At 36.0% G+C, this 26,033-nt stretch overlaps 1 protein-coding gene across 1 annotated transcript in view; it reads left to right on the top strand.

The window, feature by feature from the left end:
- SGCZ (sarcoglycan zeta) overlaps positions 1–26,033 on the top strand; it is a 1,100,701-nt gene that overhangs the window by 867,433 nt on the left and 207,235 nt on the right. The window contains exon 3 of the mRNA XM_027600618.2: positions 21,719–21,820. Within this exon, the coding sequence (XP_027456419.1) occupies positions 21,719–21,820 (102 nt within the window). The remainder of the gene's footprint in view (positions 1–21,718; positions 21,821–26,033) is intronic.

Below are 26,033 nucleotides of genomic sequence, written 5' to 3'. Positions count from 1 at the left end.
ATGACATATTTTGTAGATATTTCAGTGGATGCATTAGCCTGCTATGAGTTACTCTGACATAAGCATTCTTAATTACTCATAGATATTCTAAAAATGCATTTTTTAACCTCAATTGATGTTTATCAAGTACTTGCAAGTATTTATGCTTGTATATACAAGTCATTGTGATAAATTCTGGAGATAAAAAAATGAAGAAGTGAAATAATAGAAAATGTATATACTGGTTTCTGCTCTCAGTTCCTGGCACAAAACTCCTAAAAGCCTTATGATTTCCTAAGTAATAAGAACATTAGAGGTTTTTTTAGTTAAGATGGCAGAGTTGTAGGGAGACCCTATGCTTGTCTCATCTCTCAGACACAGGTAGATAAATGTCAAATCATTCTGAACACCCAACTAATCAATCTGAGGACTGAGAGAACAAACTGCACAAGAGGGAGAAAAGAGTCCACATTATGGAAGGTAGGAGGAACAAAGGTGTGATCTGGGGAGAAAAGAATCATAGGTACTGTGGAGGGGAGGGAGTCCTGACCATGAAGAGAGAGAGGGAGAGAAAGCAAGACAGAGAGAATAGTGCACAGGGGATTGCACAAGAAAAAAAAACACTTCTCCAAAACCATTAACTGGGAAAATGAGAGGGGCTGATTATCGTGAGTATTTTACAATCAGCAGAGCTCAAAGACTGGTTTTAGATGTCTTTGCAGTGGTTAGGGTGGAGCCTGGTGGGCATAGTGGTACTTCTATGGAAAAGGAGGGCAGAGGTCCCAGGGAGCAGACAGCATGGTCTGAGGATCCCCTGGGTTGCACTAAGAGAGACAGTTCACCTTCTTAGGGTACATTTGGGAGAGGTGGCACTACTTTCCAGGGGACCAAAGAGCTGGCAGGTGCCATTGTGCTGCCCTGTTCATTAGCATAGGGACAAAGACTCCTACTGAGGGCAGCTAACTTGAACCTCAGCTTTTTCCTGCACTTTACTCTAAATATCAAGTTCCTCTGTGTTTGTGTGACTGCCTTTCTGGGACAAACCAGCACCAACCCATGTGGCAATACCCTCCCCCAGAGAACCAGTGTGGGTCCCTTCAGCACCAGTTCCCTAAAGTTCAGAGTTTTGAAACTCAGCAGGCATGCCTGAGATAAAACCCAAGTGCACTGTGCTGCCAGGTGGACAGATGGCCCAGACATGGACCAGGTGAAAGCAGGCATCTGAAGGATGCCTGGAACACATGAGGCAAGATTGTTTGCTCTTCTGTGAGGGCTTCTTAGACAGTGGTGGGCCCTGACTTCCCTCTCCAGGGATGAGAGAGTGGACTGGAATGATTTTTATGCCTGCCCATCAGCATAGATGGATTTCAGTGAGCAGCACAGTGCCCATAGTGGAGCAGGAAACATAACAGGCTTTCCTAAGACACAGAAGAAGACAAAAACCTAGACAAAATGCCAAGATGGAGGAATTTATCCCCCCCAAAAAGAACAAGCAAAAGTCACAACCAAGGATCTAATCAAAACAGATATAAGTAATATGCTTGATTCAGAATTTAAAACAACAATCGTAAGGATACAAGCTGGGCTTGAGAAAGCATAGAAAACACCAGGGAGTCCCTTACCACAGAGATAAAAGATGTAAGAACCAGTCAGGCTGAAATAGAAAATGCTGTAACTGAGATGTGGAACTGACTAAATGTAATGACCACAAGGATGGAAGAAGCAGAGGAATGAAGAAATGATATAGAAGATAAAATTATGGAAAATAATGAAGCAGAAAAGAGGGAAAGAAAAATATTGGATCACTTAGGGAACGCAGCAACTCCATAAAGTGTAATAACATTCGTGTCATAGGAATTGCAGAACAAAAGAGGGAAAAGGGGGCAGAAGGTTTATTTGAGCAAATTATAGCTGAAAACTTCCCTAATCTGGAGAAGGAAACAGAGATCCAAATTCAAGAGGCCCAGAGAACCTCCATCAAAATCAAGAAAAGTACGTGAACACTAAGACATATCACAGTAAAATTTGCAAAATACAGAGATAAGGAAAAAATCCTGAGAGTAGCAAAGGAAAAGAAATCCCTAACTTAAAAGGGAAGACAAATAAGATTAGCAGTAGACTTATCCACATAAATTTAACAGGCCAGAAGAGAGTGGCATGATATATTCAATGTGCTGAATGGGAAAAATATGTAGCCAAGAATACTTTGTCCACCAAGGCTGTCATTCAAAATAGAAGGATGGATAAAGAATTTCCCAGACAAAAACTAAAGGAGTTTGTGACCACTAAACCAGCTCTTCAAGTAATATTAAAGGGGATTCTTTGAGTGGGAAAGGAGGAACAACAGTGACAAAGACTAGAAACGAACAGAGAAAATCTCCAGAAACAATAGCTTAACGGGTAATACAGGGCACTAAATTCATATCTATCAAAATAATCACTCTGAATGTAAATGGACTAAATGCTCCAATCAAAAGACATAGGATATCAGAATGGATTAAAAAAATCAAAAACAAAACAAGACCCATTGATATGCTGCCTATAAGAGACTCACTTTATACCTAAAGCCACCTACAGACAGAAAGTGAGGGGATGGAGAACATCTATCATGCTAATAGACATCAAAAGAAAGCCAGAGGAGCTGTATTTATATCAAACTAGATTTTAAACCAAAGATTGTAACAAGAAATGAAGAAGGGCACTGTATCATAATAAAGGGGTTTATCCCCCATGAGAAGATCTAAAAATTGTAAATATTTATGCCTCCAGCTTGGGAGCACCCAAACATATGAATCAATTAATAATGAACATAAAGAAACTCATTGAAAATAATACAATAATAGTAGGGGACTTTAACACCCCACTTATAGCAATTTACATCTGATCATCTAAGCAGAAAATCAACAAGGAAATAATGGGTTTGAATGACAGACTGGATCAGACAGTCTTAACAGACATATTCAGAACATTTCATCTGAAAGCAACACAGGACACATTTTTTAAGTGCACATGGAACTTTCCAGAAAAGATCACATACTGGGTCACAAATCAGGCCTCAACAAATACAAAAAGATTGAGGGCATACGATGCATATTTTCTGATCACAATACTATGTAACTTGAAGCCAACCACAAGAAAAAATTTGGAAAGACCACAAATACATGGACGTTAAATGTTAAAGAATATCCTACTAAAGAATGAATGGGTCAACCAGGAAATTGAGGAATAAATCAAGAAATACGTGGAAGAAAATGAAAATAAAAATATGACAATTCAAAACCTTTGGGATGCAGCAAAACTGGTCACAAGAGGGAAGTATATAACGATATACTTACTTCAAGAAGCAAGAAAAGTCTCAAATACACAACCAAACTTACACCTAAAGGAGCTAAAAAAGGAACAGCAAATAAAGTCTAAAGCCAGCAGAAGAAGGGAAATAATAACGATTAGAGCAGAAATAAATGATGTACTATATGTTGGCTAACTGAACATAATAATAATAAAAAAATTAAAAAAATGCTATAGAAACAACATTAACAAACAAACAAAAAAAACCCAGTAGAACAGATCAATGAAGAGTTCATTCTTTTTTTTTTTTAAGATTTTATTTATTTATTTGAGAGAGAGAGAATGAGAACCAGAGAGCACGAGAGGGAAGAGGGTCAGAGGGAGAAGCAGACTCCCTGCCGAGCAGGGAGCCCGATGTGGGACTCGATCCCGGGACTCCAGGATCATGACCTGAGCCGAAGGCAGTCGCTTAACCAACTGAGCCACCCAGGTGCCCAAGAGTTCATTCTTAGAAAGAATAAATAAAATTGATAAATCCCTAGAGAGTTTATCAAAAAGAAGAGAGAAAGGACCCAGATAAATAAAATCACAAGTGGAAAAAGAGAGATCACAACCAACACCACAGAAAAATTATAAGAGAATATTATGAAAAATTATAGCCAACAAATTGGGCAATCTGAATAATTGATAAATTCCTAGAAACATGTAAACTACTAAAACTGAAACAGGAAGAAATAGAAAATTTGAACGGACCTGTAATCAGCAAAGAAATAGAATCAGTAATCAAAAAACTCCCAACAAACAAAAGGCCACATGACTTCCCAGGGGAATTCTACTAAACATTTAAAGAGTTAATACCTATTCTCAAATTGTACCAAAAAAGTTGAAATGGAAGGAAAACTTCCAAACTCATTCTATGAAGCCAGCATTATCTTGATTCCAAAACCAAAGACCTCACTAAAAAGGAGAATTATAGGCCACTATCCCTGATGAAGACGGATGGAAAAATTCTCACCAAGATACTAGCAAAGAAAATCCAACTGTACATTAAAAAAAAATTATTCACCACAATCAAGAGGGATTTATTCCTGGCCTGCAAATGTGGTTCAATATTCACAAATCAACCAATGTGATACAACACATTAATAAAAGAAAGAATGAGAGCCATATGATCCTCTCAATAGATGCAGAAAAAGCGTTTGGCAAAATACAGCATCCATTCTTGATAAAAACCCTCAACAAAGTAGGGATAGAAGCAAGGTACCTCAACCTCATAAAGGCCATTTATAAAACAGCCACAGCTCATATCATCCTCAATGTGGAAAAAACTAAAGCTTTTCCTCTATGGTCAGGAACAAGACAGGGATATCCACTCTCACCACTGTTATTTAACATCAGAAAATCTAGTCTCAGCAATCAGAAAACAGGAAGAAATAAAAGGCATCCAAATCAGCAAGGAAGAGGTCAAACTTTCACTGTTTGCAGATGACATGATACTCTATGTAGAAAACCCAAAAGACTCCACCAAAATATTGCTAGAACTGATACACGAATTCAGCAACATTGCAGGATACAAAATCAATGTACAGAAATCTGCAACACTGATATATACCAAAAATGAAGCAACAGAAAGAGAAATCAAGGAATTGATCCCATTTACAATTGCACCAAAACATAAGAGGCCTAGGAATAAACCAAACCAAAGACATGAGAGATCTGTACTCTGAAAGCTATAGAACACTATGAAAGAAATTGAAGATGACACAAAGAAATGGAAAAACATTTCATTCTCCTGGATTGGAAGAACAAATACTGTTAAAATGTCTATTCTATCCAAAGCCACCAACACATTTAATGCAATCCCTTTCAAAATGCCACTGGCATTTTTCACAGAGGTAGAATAGATAATGCTAAAATTTGTATGGAGCCAGAAAAGACTCTGAATAGCGAAAGCAGTCTTGAAAAAGAAAACCAAAGCTGGAAGCATCACAATTCTGGACTTCAAGCTCTATTATAAAGATGTAAGCATCAGGGCGCCTGGGTGGCTCAGTTGGTTAAGCGACTGCCTTCTGCTCAGGTCATGATCCTGGAGTCCCGGGATCAAGTCCCACATCAGGCCCCTTGCTCAGTGGGGAGTCTGCTTCTCCCTCTGACCCTCTTCCCTCTCGTGCTCTCTATCTCTCATTCTCTCTCTCTCAAATAAATAAATAAAATCTTAAAAAAATTTAAAAAAAGATATAAGCATCAAGACAGTATGGTATTGGCACAAAAACGGACACATAGATCAACAGAACAGAATAGAAAACCCAAAATGGATCTACAACTATACGGTAAACTTATCTTTGACAAAGCAGGAAAGAATAATGCAAAAGACAATCTCTTCAACAAATGATGTTAGGAAAACTGGACAGCAACATGCAGAAGAATGAAACTGGGCCATTTTCTTAAACTATACACAAAAATAAGTTCAAAATAGATGAAAGACCTAAATGTGAGACAGGAATCCATCAAAATCCTAGAAGGGAACACAGGCAGCAACTTCTTTGACCTTGCCTGGAGCAACTTCTTATCAGACATGTCGCTGAAGACAAGGGAAACAAAAGCAAAAATGTACTATTGGGACTCCATCAAGTTAAAAAGCTTCTGCACGGCAAAGGAAACCATCAACAAAACTAAAAGGCAGCCTACAGGATGGGAGAAAATATTTGCAAATGACATATCTGATAAAGGGTTGGTAGCCAAAATATATAAAGAACTTATGAAATTCAATATTCAAAAGACAAATAATCCAGTTAAGAAATGGGCAGAAGACATGAATAGACATTTTTCCATAGAAGACATCCAGATGGCTAACAGAAACATGGTAAGATACTGAATATCATTCATCATCAGGGAAGTACAAATCAAAACTACAGTGAGATACCATCTCACCCCTTCAGAATTGCTAAAATTAACAACACAGGAAACAACAGGTGTTGGCAAGGATACAGAGAAAGGGGGGATCATCTTACACTGTTGATGGGAACGCAAACTGGTGCAACCACTCTGGAAAACAGTATGGAGTTTCCTCAATAAGTTAAAAATAGAACTACCCTATGACCCAGCAATTTCACTACTAGGTATTTACCTAAGGGAAACAAAAATACTAATTTGAAGGAGCACGTGCACCCTGATGTTTATAGCAGCATTATAAGCAAAACCGAATTATGAAAAGAGCCGAAATGTCTATCGACTGATGAAAGGATAAAGATGTTGGGTATATATACAATAGAATATTACTCAGCCATTAAAAAGAATGAAATCTTGTCATTTGCAATGATGTGGATGGAGCTAGAGTATATTATGCTAAGTAAAATACACAAGTCAGAGAAAGACTAATACCATATGATTTCATTCATGTGGAATATAAGAAACAGAACTTGATGGCTCAGTTTGTTAAGCAGTTAAGCGTCTGACTCTTGATTTCAGCTTGTGTCATGATATTGGGGTTGTGAGATCAAGCCCCACATCTGACTCTGTGCTCAGAGGGGAGTCTGCTTGAGATTCTTTCTCTCCCTGCACCTACCCCACTCATGCACACACACTCTCTCTCTCTCTCTAAAATAAATAAATATATCTAAAAAAAAAAAAAAGGAAACAAAGAGATGAGCATGGGGAAGGAAGAAAAAAAAGAAAGAGAGAGGCAAACCATAAGAGACCTTTAAGTATAGAGAACAAACTGAAGGTTGCTGGAGGGGAGATGGGTGGGTGATGGGCTAAATGGGTGGTGGGTATTAAAGAGGCTACTTGTTATGATGAGCTATGGGTATTCTATGTAAGTGATGAATCACTAAATTCTATTCAAACCAATATTACACTATATTTTAACTAACTGGAATTTAAATAAAAAACTTGGAAAAAATAGCATTAGCAACATTTTTTGCTCTATTTGGTCTTTGACCCTGGCTCCTGACACAAAGCTCCTAATCTCTTGGAATTTCCTGAGTTATAGAAGTGTCTTTTGTCCTAATGAGGGGACTCTTCCTGGGCACCTGGAGGCTTCAGGATAGGGGCTTGTTACCGAAAAGATCAAGCCATGATTAGAAGCTTGCAACTTTCAGCCCCATCCACCTCTCCAGAGAAATGGGAGAGGGGTTGGGTCTGAGTTAATCATTGATATGATGAAGCTTATCATAGAGGCTTTATCAGATAAAGCCTCTATGAAAATCCCCAAAATACAGAGTTTGGAGAGCTCTGGATTGATGGACATGTGAAGGTGCTGGAAGACAGGTGCCTGCAGAGGGCATGGAGGCTCTTTGCCCCTTCCCACATACCTAACTGTATGCATCTCTTCCATTTGGCTGTTCCTGAGTCAGATCCTTTTTATAATAAGCCAGTAATCTAATAAGTAAAATGTTCCTATGAGTTCTGTGAGCCACTCTGGCAAATTAATCTAACCTGAGGAGGTCATGGGAACCTTCCATTTAGCAGTTTGGTCAGAAACACAGGTAACAACTGGACTCACAACTGGCATCTGAAATTGGGGAGGACGCAATCCCATGAGACTGGACTCAACCTCTGGAATTTATGTCCAGGTAAATAATGTCAAAATTGACTTAAATTATAGGGTGTCTTAGAGAATTGTTTGGTGTCTGAAAAATCCACACATCTAGTGTCAGACATATCATGAGTGTAAAGTAAAGTAAAAACACAGGAGTATTTTTTCCTACTCAGAAGACATAATACGTTCTCTCAGTAAACTCAGACCACAGGAGAGAGTTGCCAGTAATCAATGAATTATAATGCATTGCAATAAATACTTGAATAAAAGAACAGTTGTTATGGAAACAAAGAAAAAGGAATTGGATACATTGTGGGAATGTTTGCAAAATACAGCCATTGTTTTTGCATCATAACTTACCAGAATATAGTTCAGAATATGAATGGCATTTTTTTAAAGATTTTATTTATTTATTTGAGAGAGAGAAAATGAGAGAGAGAGAGCACGAGAGGGAAGAGGGTCAGAGGGAGAAGCAGACTCCCTGCTGAGCAGGGAGCCCGACGTGGGACTCGATATCGGGACTCCGGGATCATGACCTGAGCCGGAGGCAGTCGCCCAACCGACTGAGCCACCCAGGCGCCCGGATGGCATTTTCAAGTTGAGTTTATCCTTGGACACTGATAAAACAAGCTTCACTTTATAAGAGGATAAGAGCATCAGCAATTTGAAAGAGGATTTTAATTGGCTACATTAAAGAAAATGGACACATTTAGGAAACTGGTATCGTAGTATAGGCTGAAAGTGAAAAAAGAAAACTGAATCAAAACAATAGCAGTGAGGATAAACAAAAGGGATAGGTGGAATTGACCATTCTGTAGCAGGTTTTACTTTGTTTTTATATTCAGGCAGAAGATTGAGAGAGTCATGCCCATCAGTTTATGGAACATCATCATCATCAGTCCCTGCAAATTCTGTCACTAACTGTTTACCATTTATCATTTATTTATTTATTCTCTCATTTTTTAAATTTATATCTCCATTTCCATTTCCATTATCAACACTTGCCCTCTCTTTGTAGTCAATCATTCTGTTCTTTACAGTGACCATTTTATTCCTATGTGTTCTGACAAATGGATTTCATCTGTGTTATACATGCATGTTTAATTAATATAAATATTCTATTTCTTACTTTTTAATTTTTTAACTACTGTTGCTAAGTGTACATCTAGTCATTTGCTGCACATTGCATGATACTCCATGGTGTACATGTGCTGTATTTTACTCATCCACTATTCCAGGGATGGATACTTAGATTTTATCCAAGTACATCCCCCCAAAAAAGACCATACTTATATACAAAAATTCTACATAAGTCTGCCCTCCAACATATTCATAGGATATGGGAACTGATTCATTGTGTGGAAAAACAAAAAACATTACCATAACTCTGAATTTTGTACTAAAACCTAGAAGGAAGATGGATAGTAGAATCACTATCTACCATAACTTTTTAACTAATATTCCACCCAACATCATATTTTATCTCTTAAGAGTTTTATAAATGTATAAATTTGGAAAACAAGTTCCAAATTTTGATTAATGTGCATGTAGAGAAGAGATGTTCCTTCTCTGGCTTCCAGGTACATAGGAGCTAACTTAGATTTACATTATTTGTCTGGACCTGTGTAATTATACAAAAATTCCATTGTTCTTAATCAAATATTTTAAGAAAGTCTGTGATAATTGAATTACCATAGAGAAAAGCTTGAAGTACAAGCATTAAAGATGAAAAAACTTTTCTGGTGATGATGGTACATTAATTAAGCACTCTCTAGAGGAAAAAAATTATCATATGTTTGAGTTGTCAGTATGAATATCATCTTAGCCTACTGTCTTTCCACTAGGCAGCAATATTAATGTTCTGATTTCTGCAATATAGATTAAAGTTCATTTTCATTTTTAGCATCAGTCTTACCCTTGCCTTAAGACTTCATTTAATTTTTAATTTAATTTTAATTTAAAAAGTATTATGGACTTACTGCATTTTGATAAAATGATTTCTCAATAATCAAATGATAACATTACATCAAGGGAGCAGGATTGAGCAGAGAGAGGAAAGAAGTCAGGTGTGATGGAGAAGAATGGCAGCCTTGACTGACCCCACCAGGGAGCTCTGAAGCTAAAATAATCCTGAGAATTGTCTAGAGTAGGGATATTATAGCTGGGCCCTTAAATCTTCACATCGATCAGTTGATCATGGACATGATGACTCCTTGCAGTTGAGGCATTTCTTGACAGGACTGACAGCTAAAGATTTTCTGCCATTGATGGTCATGTCAGGTGGGGCAAGCCCTTCACTGAAGTAGGACCTGACTTTTGCTTGACTTGATGGCTTACCTGGTAGACTGACTAAAATCTTCATTTCTCAGGGGTCTCACTCTAGGGTGATTGCACTTGTTCATTTATCAAAATCTGACAAGGGAGGTCAGTGGATTCTGGATCAAAAAACTGGCTCATGACCAAATTGGGCGAGGAATCATGACCTGTTTATTGGGACAACTGCCTTCAGCCTGCTATTCATTCATCCTTGATTTGCATTGATACTCCACGTTGAATAGTGCCCTTGCTGCTTAAACATCATTTTTGCTTCTTTGGCCACCAGATTTATTGGCCATGTCCACAACATTCTGGAGTTGCGCCCTGGTTGCTCCTCCAACCTAGCCCCTCATTACCAAAACTGTGTTAACCTGGCTTCAGGCTACCATTTGGCCTTTATTATCTCAGGGCCCTGCCACCTCCACTGACGTGAGTGAATCTGATTTTATAATGGTCTTTTCTGTCATCAGCCTTGATCTACAGAGGAGAGCTAGCCCTGAACTTAGTGAATCTTGTATCCCTTTCACCAGTGATTCCCTCTACCTTGGTAAATGGTGTATCCTGTGTCTTTCCCATAGATGGTAATGGTTTGACAGGTCTTCTGAACTTACATGCTTTATGCAGTCCAGAAGATTCACTTCCCTGAGATGTTAAGTCCCCGCTTTCACCACCTGCCATGAAAATCCAGTTTGCAGGTTACTTGACATGGGTCATTGCATTTTCCATGCTTCTAGGAGCCATCCTAGTAATAAGTTTGCATAATCTTTGAGGAGCCTTTCCAGATGTAATATTCTGTATCCCAAATTGAACTCTGTTCTGACCATATGATAAAAAATCCTCAGAAAGTAATTGCCTTCCCCTTGCTGACACATGCTGGCTGGCTGGATCTTGCTACTCCTTTGAAATACAGCCTCTTTCTCTTTATCACTAACCCCCCTTTTATCCCATCTGATTTATGTTTCAAATAAACACAGATTACCTACTCTCCTTGCTTCTAGCCATTGGGGCTATAAGTTTTTCCTGCAAGGACTGTCTGTATAGTACATCCCACTGTGCCAGAGCAATACCAAAATGAAGGCAGGTGGGTAGGGCTTGGTAACTGATCCATACAGATTTCTATTATATAAGGATGATAATAATTCTTTGAGATAAGGAACACATCATAAGAAGCAGTTCATGTTGGGGGATTATCACTTTTGTTTGGAATAGGCTTGGTTTGAGATGCTTGTGATATTCCAGGAAATAGGAGGCAGCAAGTAGACGAATACCTCTGTCTAGAATTGAAAAGACAAATTTGAGTTGTAAATATCCATCTGTAAAAATAAATCATGGACTCAATGGTGAGCAAAAAGATGTGGTACGTGCCTATAATAAGCTTACAATTTGATCTCAGTTGTAATTAAATATTAACACAAAAACAATGTGAACTGATGCAAACTCTGAGAAGGCTCTTGAAGGAACTGTGTCTGGTGCTGTGATTCACAAAGGTAACAGTTCCAAGCTTGTATGGGAAGATGCCCTACAGGAAAGATGCCTTCTGTAAGATATGTTTGAACTGCTGTACAAAGGATTAGACAGATATAACCAAACGAAGAGGGAAGAGGGATGGAGAGAAGGAAAAGAATACACAAAGTTCCAGTGACAGAAGCTTGACTTAAGTAAAAGAATTTTAGTCTTGGAAGTGGATGTGGTCACCACGAATAAGTATGAACATATAGAGCAGAGAATCTATTGGAATGGATTTAATTGTTCTCTTAGTAAACAAGTATGTAGTTTAAGGAGTTGGAAGAGAGAGGAAGAGAGGGATAGGGAAGGAAGAGAGAGAAAAAGGGAGAGAGAATTTGTGAGGTCATGATACGTAAGGAAGTATTGGAAAAAAACACAATCTGAGAAGGATAGTTATACATGTGGGCCTCAGGAGCAACAAGACACAAGTATGTTTACCAAGTAGAATTAGCTTCTATTCTCTCTTGGCCTCTCTTAACCTAGGGAGGGATATTCTGCCTTTCTCTATGTAACTGTAAGTATGGTCACCATAAACTCCCACTTTTACATTCAAATAGATTTTGTTTAATTGGTGGTTGTTCTTAATTTTGAGTTCAGAATATGCTAGTCAGAGGTATCTGATTGGCCTAGTTTGGGTTTAGTTATTGACTCTTACTTGAATTATCTTCAGCAAGCACATCAGAACCAGGTAGAGTTGGCAAAGGGGAAAGGAGGCAGTTCACACAGGAAGGCTTCCATTACAGGCTGATGTCTGTCTGTGATATAACAAATAGTAAATAAAACATGGAAAGGATGCCATTTGGAACTATGATAAAGTATAATAGATACAATGTAGAAGAATGAAATCTTAGTAAATACTTTCCAAGTGGATAGTTAATAGTATTCATAATGGAACATACATAAAAGATGTGATGCTAGACTACATGTTGTAGACAAAAACAGTCCATCCGAGGGGCGCCTGGGTGGCTCAGTCATTAAGTGTCTGCCTTCGGCTCAGGTCATGATCCCAGGGTCTTGGGTTTGAGCCCCACATCGGGCTCCCTGCTGTGCGGGAAGCCTGCTTCTCCCTCTCCGGCTGCCCCTGCTTGTGTTCCCTCTCTCGCTGTGTCTCCCTCTGTCAAATAAACAAATAAAATCTTTAAAAAAATCCATCCTCAAAACTTGAGAGTGAAATAGGTGGGAACCTCTAGTATCCTTCAAGGAAGCTTATAGCATCTTTTAAGATTTGGCTGAGAGATGACCCATTGCATTTCTGCGTGGGTGAGAAATGCATTTCTCATTGATGGTGAGAAGAATCTTCAGATATAAAAACCTAAGTGACATCTTTAGTTTAAGAGGCCAAATGTTACAGCTCTATAAATTCAATGTTGTGTTTGCCAACTGCTGTGGGTTATTGCTAAGCAATCCAAAGTCAGACAGCTCTTACCAGTGGTCCCACTTTCTGGTCCCACCGAGAGTATCGGCTTGCTCATATGTGTCTTCATGGGATTTCTTTGCTGTCTCTAGTGAGGATCACCTGATATCCCCTCAGTTCCAGGATAGTAGGATAGCTACAATTTTAAGTTTAATAAATTAATTTTTCGTACTCCTCCTGTGAACTAACCTCTTCTAAATACACACACACATGCCCGCATTACTGCATGCATGTACACATAACTTAGTTTTATAGGATGAGGGTAATCACAAAACAACTCACAGGAAGAATATGAAGTGGTGAATGTTTTATTTATCACAAATACTGTTTTGAGATTTCTTTAAAGTGTTTTATGCTTGAACAAATATCAATAATTTGTTCCTAGTACTTCATTTTCAAGGTAAATTTTATAATCATTTGGAAACAGAGTTTTTTGTCTTACCAGAACTTTTTCAGAATACCATGATTCAGATCTGAACCAAAAGAGAAACGTATGCTGGTACATGAAGTCAGTTAGAGAAGGAAATTTTTTAAAAATTGAAAAGGTATACAATTTAAGAAAGAAGAAGAGATATCAATTAACTCAAATAATAATGAAAAATATTAGGACATCCTTATTGGAGTTCATAGTAAAATAAATTTGACTTATATTTTCTATATCTATTGTTGCCTAGATTGATTAAAAGTAAGAGGACTAGGAGTGCATGGGTGGCTCAGTCAGTCACATGCCTGACTCTTGGTTTCTGCTCTGGTCGTGATCTCATGGGTGGTGAGATTGAGCCCTGCAAGGGCTCTGAGCTCAATAGGGAGTCTGCTTGGAAGTCTATTCCTCAGCCCCTCCCCCCAACTCGTGCTCTCTCCCTCTCTCTCTCTCTCTCTCTCAAATAAATAAATCAAGTAAGTAAGAGGACTAGACTTTGGGCTAACTTACTAGCTGCATAAGATCCACTTAACTTCTCTCTCTCTCTCTCTCTCTCTCATTGGTGTTTTCAATAAAATGAGAACAGGGTGGTGATGTGCCATTGACTCAGTGTCTGCTAAAATGCTCTATGACCTAAGCTATTACAGTTAATTCCATAGTGAAGGTAGATATTAAGGTATTGTCTTGGGAGTTTGGAAGGAATTCTTAGGCAAAACCTTACCGTGAGGACTACCTAGGTAGGGTTACTGTACCCTAAGGTCTTATTCTTAATTTATAGGTCCAAATATGTGATTTTGTTTGAGGCAAAAAGTGATCTTTCTTTAAGGAAATAAATTATGCTTATGGTAACGGGCAAATATATGCAAAAAGACCTGTGCTCAGCATTACCTCTCTTTCACATTTCTTACAGACAATAAGAAATTACATCTGTGAAGCAGACCAGATTCCTAGCAGTGTTCAGCATATTTTCTCTAGTATTTAAAAAGAGCTGGGAAGCCAAACTATAAACAGAGTTTAGTGGTGCTATACATAGGCTCTCAATAAATATTTGTGGAGACGTGATAGCTTTTAACTCTTTGAATCACTTCTGTGCACCACTTTGTTAATAGGTCTTCCTTCAGAGTTTATAAAATATAAAAAACTAGACCAGTATTTGTACAATGTGTTCAAAGGGACATTATTCCACCTATTCCTAAATTTCACTGAAAAAAGAACTTTTTTCCACTGGGTTTATTATAATCCTAGTATTCTATTTATATTTTGGGGAAGACAGACATGTTAACAGTGAAACTGTAGGCTTTATACCCTTGTTACAATGATTAAAATATAGTGTTCCTCAGTCACCCATTTACAGATGACAATCTTTAGGGAACATAACATTATTACTAATTCATTGTTTATTATTTCCCTTAAGTCAAATGCCTGAGGTTCTTTCCAGTTGTTTCCATTTAGCACTGAGATGATTTCTTTGTAGTAGCAGGCTGGGTTTTCCAATGGCGCTCCTCATTAGCCAGTGTCTGTCTCCTGCCACAATTGCTTATCACATTCTCTGGGTTTAAACTTAATTTCAAGTTAAGATGGTGCAATGCTGGTGCTTCCATGCACATTTAAAGTTGTTTTATACAATAATATTACATTATTAGATGGAGCCACACCAATAATTTTTTCCTGATAGTGATTCCAAGAGAGATATCCTATAGGAAAATATTTTTCTTGAGAATATTGGGCATAAAATGCCTATGTGTTCCAAATGTTCCTACTATGATCTGTTCTCCATATAAATATAGCTATAATTTATTCCCCATTATATTATGTATATATATAAATATATATTGCATTATATATATATACATATATATATATTTTGCTGGTCTTTTATATATAGTCTCATTGGATTTATTGAACCCATCCATTTTTTTTCTCCATTTACTGGATGATCGTGATCCTATCTGCCATATCAGATTAACATATTTTTGGTTTTGGCTTTATTTTGTTTCAGCATATTTTCATCCTGATGATTTTCTTAGTAAGCAATTACATATGCTGTATGAGGCTATTGATATGTAGATTGTTAGAAAAATAAGGAAATGCTTGTTAAAGAATTCTATTATCAGTAGAGAAAAATTTGGAAAACAAATTGAATTTCATTTTATTATGCTTTTTAAAAATAATTCACATAGTTAATAGAACACTAATACAAATAAGAGATACAAAGTGCAATATTTATTGTTGTATTTAAATATGAATACATTAAACCCTTTTCACAATGCTGACAGTGACATATAAATTATGAAAGTTGGAACAACTATGGGCTATAAACAAAAGTAATAAATGCTCCAGATGATAAAAGATATGTTATTAACAACAATTTCTAAAGATGTTTCTATACAAGCTGAATTAGAGGTCACATTCTTAGGTCTATCAGTTCTTATCACTGTAGAGTTTATTTTCTAATAATAGACAGGACTAAGGCAAGCCAATTAAAATGAAAATAAAATACAAGCTTATAGTGAACAACACAGTAAAAACGTACATATAAAGCAGGCTGTCAATTTACATTTTGTTTGTTCTTTCTCTTGTGCTTGGGGAAAAACAGCTCATTACAAGTTATAAATAACATCAGCTTAAAACAGGAACGAAAAAGAAAAAAAGAGAAAATGCTTAAATATTTTAAAGAGAATTTCTTCTTTAATTAGGAGTTGGGAATTAAACAATTTTTAACTCATTTAGCATACAGAAGAAAATAAATAATAAAAAGACATTTAAAAGTCATTTGTAATTGTTTTTAAACAGCCTAATACTTCCATCTCCTTGTATGGTTCTTTACTTTATTAAAAATATTTAATCCCCAAGGTCTCACAAATAATTTATCATACTGGGCTTCAGTTCGTCTCTAAATAGCCTCTTTCAGGTCATTTCCTCAAGCAAATTGAAATATAGAATGAATATCATTAGATAATCAAAGCCATCGAAATACATATATTTATCTCCTTATCTAATCAGTGTCTTTTGAAATAATGCTAGTAATTTGGAAGAAATTTACCTTTGGTTTTAACCAGAAAAAATATTTAAAACCTATATTTAATTATCTTCCGGCTACTAGATTCAACTTTCTTTGAAAACTTTTTTTAATAATTAATCAAGCACTTGGGGCGCCTGGGTGGCTCAGTTGGTTGAACGTCCTACTCTTGATTTCAGCTCAGGTCATGATCTCAGGGTTGTGGGATCAAGCCCTGCGTCAGGCTCATGCATTGGGCCTGGAGCCTGCTTAAGATTCTCTCTCTCCCTCTCCATCTGCCCCGCCCCAGAATTCTCTCTCTTCCTCTGCCCCTCTGCCCTCTCAAAAAAATTAACGAAGCACCAGATTTTATATATTGTTTAATAATCACCTCAATTTTTAAATTTCTTCTCAATTCCATGTCAACATCTTCATTACTTTGAAAGTTACATTTGCCTGTTAAGGCATAATTCAAATTCTGTGGGTAGCCACCATCTAAACAGCTCTCCTAATACCGGATAGCTAAGCATCATAAAGAATCTTGTGTGAGTACAGAGTGCACTAGGATAAGATCACTGCAAAGTTATGAGTGTGGATTTTAAATTAAAATGACATGTCTATCAACATTCTTTGTTTACATTTATACCTATTATTTATTTTAATGTCTATTTCTCATAATAAATTCCAAAAAGAATATTTCTCAACAAAGTATCTTCCACCTTGCCCAAAAAATCAAGTTCATGAAAAGTATAGTAAAGATTGTTTGCAGTTTCTATAGATAAATTCTATGGATTTTGGTGATAGTATGATTTTATAAGCACTTTTATTGTTTATCATGTAAAGATCTAAATTCTACTGATCAATTAAATACTCAAGCATTCAGTATATACATACCACATAAAACCACTGTTGGAAAGACTGTGCTGGAAGAAGGGGTAAGTACATACATAAATAAGATCATTTACCTTTTAAGAAGAGTTAACTAAAACTATAATCAGAATATGATACATTTTATCAAAAAATACAAATATAGCAGTTTGGATATAGAGAGTAGAAAGTTTCAAATCCAAGCTGTCTGGCTCCACATTCCCTTCTAAAATGTTACTACACTGTCTGTCAAGAGTAGGTAAGTGATTTGTGAGATTACTAGATGATGAATAATGGCATCATAACTATAATGATGATAAAGCTTGATGTAACGTCTACTGAAGCTCAAAAATAATCTCTCTGAAAATAAACAATATGAGTTTTATAATAATGATATGAGACAAAAATTTAAATTATTTTTGGTAGAATATTAATAATGGTTAAAGCTATTGAATACTTCTATATAAGTAAGGTATTATTGTAAGCTCTTTATATCCTCATGCAATCCTTGCAATAAATACGTTAAGTTGTGTTTTTACTGCTTTTACTGGTGATAAATTTAAGGTGATAAAATTATTTAAAATAATTATAAAAAAACAAAGAAATTAGTTAAGTTCAAACCTACATAGGATTAAAATGACAGAGACAAGGTTGAGGCCTGAACCATAGGTATATCAAATTTGTTATTTTCTGGTGTTTTGGCAATGTCATCCTTAGAAGCAAATCCAGAAGTTATTTTCTCCCTTTTAGATGTTGAAGGGACCAAAAATATAGTGCATCAAGAAAGTATAGTGACAGTAAGAATAAAATCACTTTCTAATGCTCCTGCCGAAGAGAAACAAGATTATTTCACCATCTCATAAATTATTAATGGCCTTGGTACGTGCATGTGAAGATCAGGTTGACTTTACTGAATATATTATGCCCCTCTATATATTTTATAACTACATGTAGATAGGATGAAAGATGTAAGAACTTGAATATTCATTTTTTAATTCAAAATAGGAGAAATTAATGGAGGGACAAATGGATATAGTAGAGTGAGGTTAGATTCCAAACACAATACTACCCTAACACTCCTATATTTAGACAGGGTAAATCTATTCATCTAATTAAATAAAATAGATTTATATGCCCTAAATCATATATTATGTAGAAAATATAAAAGGAAAACATTGAGTTTGATTCAAAACTTTCCAAAATTAAATATACATATAGCATAAGTAATATCACAGTTAACATTGGATGCCCAGTTCTTTTATTTCTAATCATCTTATGAAAACATTTTTAAAGATTAATGTTGAACTGGGAATTATGATAGAATTTATTTCTATTGTTCTAAGTTAGACTAACAGTTGCCTTAGATGTTTCCATAGCAACTTCAATGGGGAACATTTCAGAACACTTCCTTCCGGCAGGCATTTGAGAATATATATATGGACCGTCACTGTGTGAAATTTAGTCAAGAAACTCTCTCAGGGGCAAAATAATATTTTAAAACCATGTGTCACTTTGTACATTCTTTCTGAATTACAAAGAGTTTGGTCTCCACTCTGTTTCTGCCCACTCCTCAGGTGTTCTTCAGGCTTCATGATGTCTGGAAATTTTTTTACCTTCAAGATCTCAAAATCTGCAAAAAAAAAAAAAAAAAAAAAAAAAAAACCTCAAAATCTGAAGTTCTATTTTCTGATGATAAACCTGTGTTAACATTTCTCATATTTCTTAACTCTACTGAATTCGATCATTAATTGATCATAAGTTGCCATTCCCTAACCCTGTGCTATTTTTGCTGTCCAACATTGGTGTTCTGGCTTTACTTATCTCTACCCAATGAGAAAAATGATGGTGAGCCATTTGAGGATCATCATTTTTTGCTATTTTGACATGCCACCTACTTACGACCTTCTGCCATTCCTGCTTAGCAAATCCTTAGTTTTGAGTCTCTCCCTGTTAATTCTGCCAGTTTCTGTTCCTAGATAGGTATGATGTTGCCAAATGATACTAATTAGAGTGAGCAAATGGGTGACTATGTAATTGATGTCTATTTTTTTTAAGATTTTATTTATTTATTTGACAGAGAGAGACACAGCGAGAGAGGGAACACAATCAGGGGGAGTGGGAGAGGGAGAAGCAGGCTCCCCGCCGAGCAAGGAGCCCGATGTGGGGCTCAATTCCAGGACCCCGGGATCATAACCTGAGCAGAAGGCAGACGCTTAACGACTGGGACCCCCAGGCGCCCCTGTAATTGATGTCTAAATCAGAAACACTTTTCAATTTTGAAAGTGAAAGAGGATAATATAAAAGTGGTATAAACCAGCTCTGTCTCAGAGAAACTGGGGTGTGTCATCCCCAAAAAAGTAGACCTATTTTCTCATCTGAATAAGTCTTCAGTGATGCCTGAAATTCTTTTTAATTTTTTTGTAAAAAATTTAGTCAATTCCCTATTAGACATTTCCAGTGTTAGCTCTAAGTTTGAGTCCCAAGAAATGAATCCCTTCGGGTGCCTGGGAGGCTCAGTTGGTTGGGCGACTGCCTTCCGCTCAGGTCATGATCCTGGAGTCCCAGATCGAGTCCCGCATCGGGCTCCCTACTCAGAGGGGAGTCTGCTTCTCCCTCTGACCCCCCCTCATGCTCTCTCTCTATCTTATTCTCTCTCTCAAATAAATAAATAAAATCTTTAAAAAAAGAAATGAATCCCTTCATCCATCCCAAGTTTAATTCAACCAGAATTCATTACTCTGTCCTTCCATTAGAGGACTGAAACCTCACCATGTCAAAATATCTTCAATAGTCATTTTCCTTGTGTGATTAAAAAAAGTCCTTTAATTCTTACTCAAAGTTCTATTCATTTCTTTTGGGGAGGAATGTGGGGCCAGGTGGTAGATGCTGGGTCCATCATAATTTCTTAGTTTTCTTCACTGATTATAGCCTTCCAGGATGTATGAAATGCTTCTTTCCAACCTGTAGACCTGGTCATTATCTAAGAGTTTCTCTGTGGTTTTATAGACATATTTCTGTGGAGGACTTACTCATCCATTATAGTAGATTCAAGCGTGCCTTAAGCAATTGTCACTCTCCAATCCTCTTTTTTACAGATGTGTTAGTTGATGGACAAATATCTGAATTTTCAATGATACCTCAAAGTTAGGAAGTCTAAAGCTAAACCCATTTTGCCATTGAGTGTACAAATTTCATTATTCCAATTTAAAAAATCACTGCATTTCCTTATTGGGTCATAGTCACAAACCTGGGGTTAGTCATAAATGTCCCTGTGTCTAGTATCTCCAGATAAAATTAGTCACCTTGTCTTCTAGGCTGTTCTTCCACCACCCTCCTTACACGTATTACCAAGTTGTGCCTTCTTACTGATATTCTGTCAGCCCCACATAGTGCTCCTACCACATTAATCTTAAAGCTTAACTCTGATCATTTCAAGCCATTGAGCTATTCAAGAACTTTTTATGTTTCTTCTTCTTTTGATGTAAGTACAGACTCCTTACCTTTGCATTCATGGCTTTCCTTTCACTGGTTTCAAAACATACTCCCAGTTGTTTTTTCTCACAATAGTCCATTTATTAGCAAGATTGGATCGCATGCTATTTCTTAATGTTATAGAACGTTCATTCTGCAATGGACATCTATGTTGAAACATCCATCCCTCTGTGGACATCTCCTGTTGAAACTCCATATTCTTAAGGCCCTTCTCATAGTTAATCTCTTCCATGAGGAATTGTTCACTCTCTTATCAAATTTGAAATCTTTCTTTAATTCCTATTAGCACTCCATTCTTACTTTTTAAATTTATTTTATTCTATCTCATAAATGTTATTTATGTACTTGTTTTATCCTCCTTATAGAGTGTTGTTTTCTAAAGGAGAGGGTATCAGATTTACTCATGGTTTGAATACAGGAACACCAAGCTTACGCTAGCCAGTTATTAAGTACTTGTTGAAATCATTGTGCAAATCTGACTATTTGACTACTGTAGGAATATGTGATAACTGTGATGTAAAAATATTGTTAGAACTCTCTGCAAGCAAAGTTGTTTCCAATAGTCAGATAGCAAGTATCATTATACCCCCAAAATAGTTAAACTGGCTGATACGTGAAACAAGTACAGGATTTTTTTCATGGACAAATCCTAATCTCTGAGAGAGCTAAGAAAGATGCCAGGTCCTTAATATACCTCTTTTCCTGTTCATTTTAAACAGAGCCCTTTATATGCATGCAAACTGCTGCAATCATTTATTAAGTAGATTCAATCTCTCATTTTCCTTCAATCATCACTGATTTGAGCTTACTGTTTTCTCAATTTAGCCCTAAGAAAATTATGGCCAGTTATTCATTCTCTAATTAACCTAAAAGTGAACTATATTTCATTGCTTGTAGGATGGTATGGGAAATCTGAGAGTCACCAAGAAGGGAATCCGACTTGAAGGTATATCTGAGTTTCTACTTCCATTGTATGTGAAAGAAATTCATTCCCGAAAGGTATGTGATACTGGCTTTGGCTTACTGTAAAAGATAATTTAGAGGTTATGTTTTAGCTTGAAATAGGAGGCTAAAACCCCCTTATCTCTTCAGCATGTATTTAGTTTCCTTAAGCTAAAGATTGATTTGAAGAAATCAAAACAGTGAAACAATTGAAAAACCAGTGGAGAAGGTTAGTTTTAAACTGACAAATTAGAGAACCATTTTGAATTAAACTGCAATGTTGCTTTAGTCTATAAATTTGCCCCTCTATTGTTCAATAGAAGTAAAAAATACACAATTATAGTAATTTCAAAAGGGGCATTTGATACATCTTGAGTAATTTTTGCAGGAAACATTGACTTGAATAAATGGTTTTATTTTAATATATTATAAATCTTTTTAGCTCAAATGAACATGCTTTTTCTAAAAAAAGATGAGGAAGTGTCTTAGTATAGAAATTCCATTTATTTCTGGATGAACATTATTTAAAACAAGTAAGAATATTTACCCTTTCAAATGTGTGCGTGTGTGTATGTGTACCTTATGGGTATTTTATCTCACTGAGCAGCATGCTAAAAATCAAAAGATTGTAGCTTAATCATTGTGCATTTTGGCTTCAGTGTGTTACTTTTCAGAAAGTAGCAAGTATTCTTGGGTACATGAAAATAAAACTAGAATCTTTCAAAATCTATTGGGCATATGTGTGTATGTGTGGAAATTTAGTAAGTCAGAAAAAATGAAAATCTTGTTATTATATAAAATGTGGAAAGATTATTAACCTTACTTCATAAATATGAAAGTCTATTTTAGACTAGTATAATTTTTAAATACCAATATAATGTATTAGCAAATGGGTTTCATAGTAAGCCATAGTTTAATAATTTGCTTCAAAGCTATTTTTCCCTTAAATATCGAAGTGAAAACAAAACAGAGGATTATTTTTATAAAACTTCTAATTAGGTTAATTATATTAACTTTAAATTTTATTTTATTCTGTATGAACCTGCAGAGCTTCACAAATACGTTATATTGATTGCCACTCTAGGTACTAGAATTTTACATTGAGGGATTACTTGCTGGATTTTGGGCAGATGAATAATATGATAGACACATGTATGAAAACCTGACCTTACTATAAAAACTTATTAAATTTAAAATTAAAAAGTTGTATTTTTGTTTTATTTTCTTTTTATGAAAACTAAAAGACTAACATGCATACCCAAGTTAGTGCCTTCCCTCCGACTGGACATCACCACCACTCACTTATTTACTGGTTTCTTCTTGTGGTTGGCACTATTAAATGGTTTAGTATTTGAGGAAATGAAAACTCATGCATGGAAATCAAGAAATTACTTAACACAGGAAGGTGAGAGTAATCATAGGCAGGAACGTCTTCGGAAATGCATTCCACTGATAAGTCCAGGGATAGCAAAGATTTACCTTCGAAGCCATTTTAGATCAATTTGGAGTGGCTGCCTGGGAATCCAGGTTAGAGAAGGGTGGGTAAGCCCTTCGCCAGCAGGCAGGTCATAGAGTTTATCTTCCCAGCCAGAACATTTTTGAGAGTGTAACAACAGCTGTAAACCAGGATTCTCCTGGGAAACTGGGATATATGTTTACACCATTAGTGGACCAAATAAGAGAGTCCACTAATGTGTTAGCTTCAAAGTGTGAGCTGGTGGCCGTCAGGCTCTCTAACCTTTATCCCTGGGGAAGTTCATCACCTCAAGTTCATAAGCATTTCCAAAACTCACTGTGTTGATTGAAACCTCTATGCTCCTTCCACGTCCCAGACCTGTTGCTTGTCCTCACATCTCTTCTCTAATCATTTGTCTCTCGGTGGTGACTGCGAAGCCTGGCACAGTGACAGCAGGTGGGACCATGTGTCCTCAACAGTCAGACAGGAGGCTAGGTGTGACAGGAGAAAAAATAGAGATTCGTTTCCTCTTTGAAAATTTCTCTACACACACATTATGAACACAAATAAAGAGAAAAAAATGTCTTCTATAAACAGTTCCCGGGTTAGGATTCTTTTGTCCCTGAATGTATGCAGTTGTTCATTCTCTGCCATAAAGCCTATTCACTGTTTTAAAAAGCCAGCCACAGTTTCCCTGAGCCTGAGTTTTCTTAGTAATAAAGTGAGTTTTGTAGAAACTTATCAAAACACTTAATTCTTAGATTAAGAAAGAATACCAAAATTTCAGTAATACTAGTAGAAATGAGATTTTTCAAAACCACATTATACATTTCAGTATTTACACACATTTTTTGTGTATTCAAATAGTTTTTATGATAAAATATTAAAGTTCCTGTAGGTCTAAGTTAAAGAAATCTACTCAATTCAAAAGATACTTATAGAGATTCAGTTAAGATGAGAAAAATACTACTATTGTGTACAATTTTAATTTGTGTAAATTTTTTTCCTGCAATTTGATTGTGTGTGTGTGTGTGTGTGTGTGTGTGTGTGTGTGTTCCTGAATTAATGTCAGTGGGTAGCTTTCTTTATATTTAGTTAGTATTCAACTCTGAAATAAAGAATTTTTTTATTTAAAATAACTTCCTGGTTATGTAGGAATTTAATCCCATACAACTAGACAGAATGATCTCTATTAATCAAAAAATGCAGTTGCCCACAAACACACACATCTAGTCTCCTAACCTAGTAAACCATGGGCTGTTTCTACTCTATGCTGACTGATTCCCTGCCCCTACCAGCAGATATCTATAGATATTTGAAGTTTATTATTATATATCACAGTTTATTCTCTTCTCCATGCTTTTAAAAAAGCAACCTTTTTAAAGTGGTCCATTATTTTCAGTACACAGGAAAATATTATATTCTATGTTTGAAATATCTGAAGAATCAATGTATCTTTCAGAATTAGCAACGCTATTTTCAGGGAGTAAGTACTTACTAAACATGAGTGAAGTTAAATATATAGTTTTCTTCAAGTAGGAAAAGTATGAAAGATATGGGATTTGGGGCTACCTTACATAAATGATAATAATGAAAGTAAGATTTTGAATCAATATTCAATGCACATTATCTAACATGAGCTCAAAATCTTTGAACTGTCAGGAAATTAGGACGTGTAATCATCAGGCTTTTTTTTCCCCAGCGTTTCATGAGTCCGGAGAACTAAGGTGGTTAAATTACCTACATTTCACTGATTCTTGCCCGAAAAATTTGCATCATGCAGTTCTCTGGAACTTTTTGTGTTACCCAGCCTCATCTGATATTAATTGAAGAGCTTTCTTATTAATTTTTTTCTGTTCAAGTGTCCTTAATTAAGGTGATACCTCACTGTTGACCCCTATCCCAGCATCCTTCATGATGGACTGATAATTATGCAAGAGAACTGCTACCAGATAATTCCAATTCCTGTAACTCCACAGCAAAACAAAGTGAAATTTGAGCTCTTGGGACTCCTGTGTTAGCAGAGCTGGGAGTAAGGCCATGCTCTCCCCTTCATGTACAGTCATTTCACTTGGCCTCAAAGCTGGGATTCTCAGTTCTTGGTCACAACCAGTTTTTGGCCTTGTGTGTTCAATTATTCTTTATAGAGTTCAGACACAAAGCCATGGGGCCAGACAAACATAGCAAACTTCTTCCCTGCTTATTCAACATACCCAACCCCTGACCCTGTATCTTTCAGGTACCTTGGCAAATCTCCTCCATGCAAATAAAGGAATATCTGCAAGTTTGTGTAATCATTTTATTATCATCATTATTATCATTATCATTTTACATTTAAGTGTTTAATTGTGTATTATTTTGCTATAATGTCTTTATTCAAGTTAAAAACACATATCACCCCCAAAATTTTTACATTCAGAAAAGAAACCATTAACATATGCTAAACATCATCCCAACTAGATAATTACACACATCTGCACCAAAAAAAGGGTAAGTATAGAGACAGACATGTACATGCTATTTTAATTAATATATATTTAATATATATTTAATTAATATATATTAATATATATAATTAATATATATTTAATATATAATTAAATAAATATATTTAGTTAATAAATAATAACACATGCTTTAATAAATGAAAAATCTGAAATTAATGGGAAAGCATTGCCGAGCTTAAATATTTCTTTATCACAAGAATTTTTTTTAAAAATACTTGTCTTTATGGTTAAGATTAAAAGACTGAATATCATTAAGAAGCTGGATGCATTAACTCCAGTGTTCATTAACTCCCTGCAGTGCAATGCA

The sequence above is a fragment of the Zalophus californianus genome, chromosome 2, assembly GCF_009762305.2.
Source record: "Zalophus californianus isolate mZalCal1 chromosome 2, mZalCal1.pri.v2, whole genome shotgun sequence".
Classification (NCBI taxonomy): domain Eukaryota; kingdom Metazoa; phylum Chordata; class Mammalia; order Carnivora; family Otariidae; genus Zalophus; species Zalophus californianus.
The sequence above is the reverse complement of the archived record's forward strand: the minus strand, read 5'-3'. Positions and strand labels throughout refer to the sequence as shown.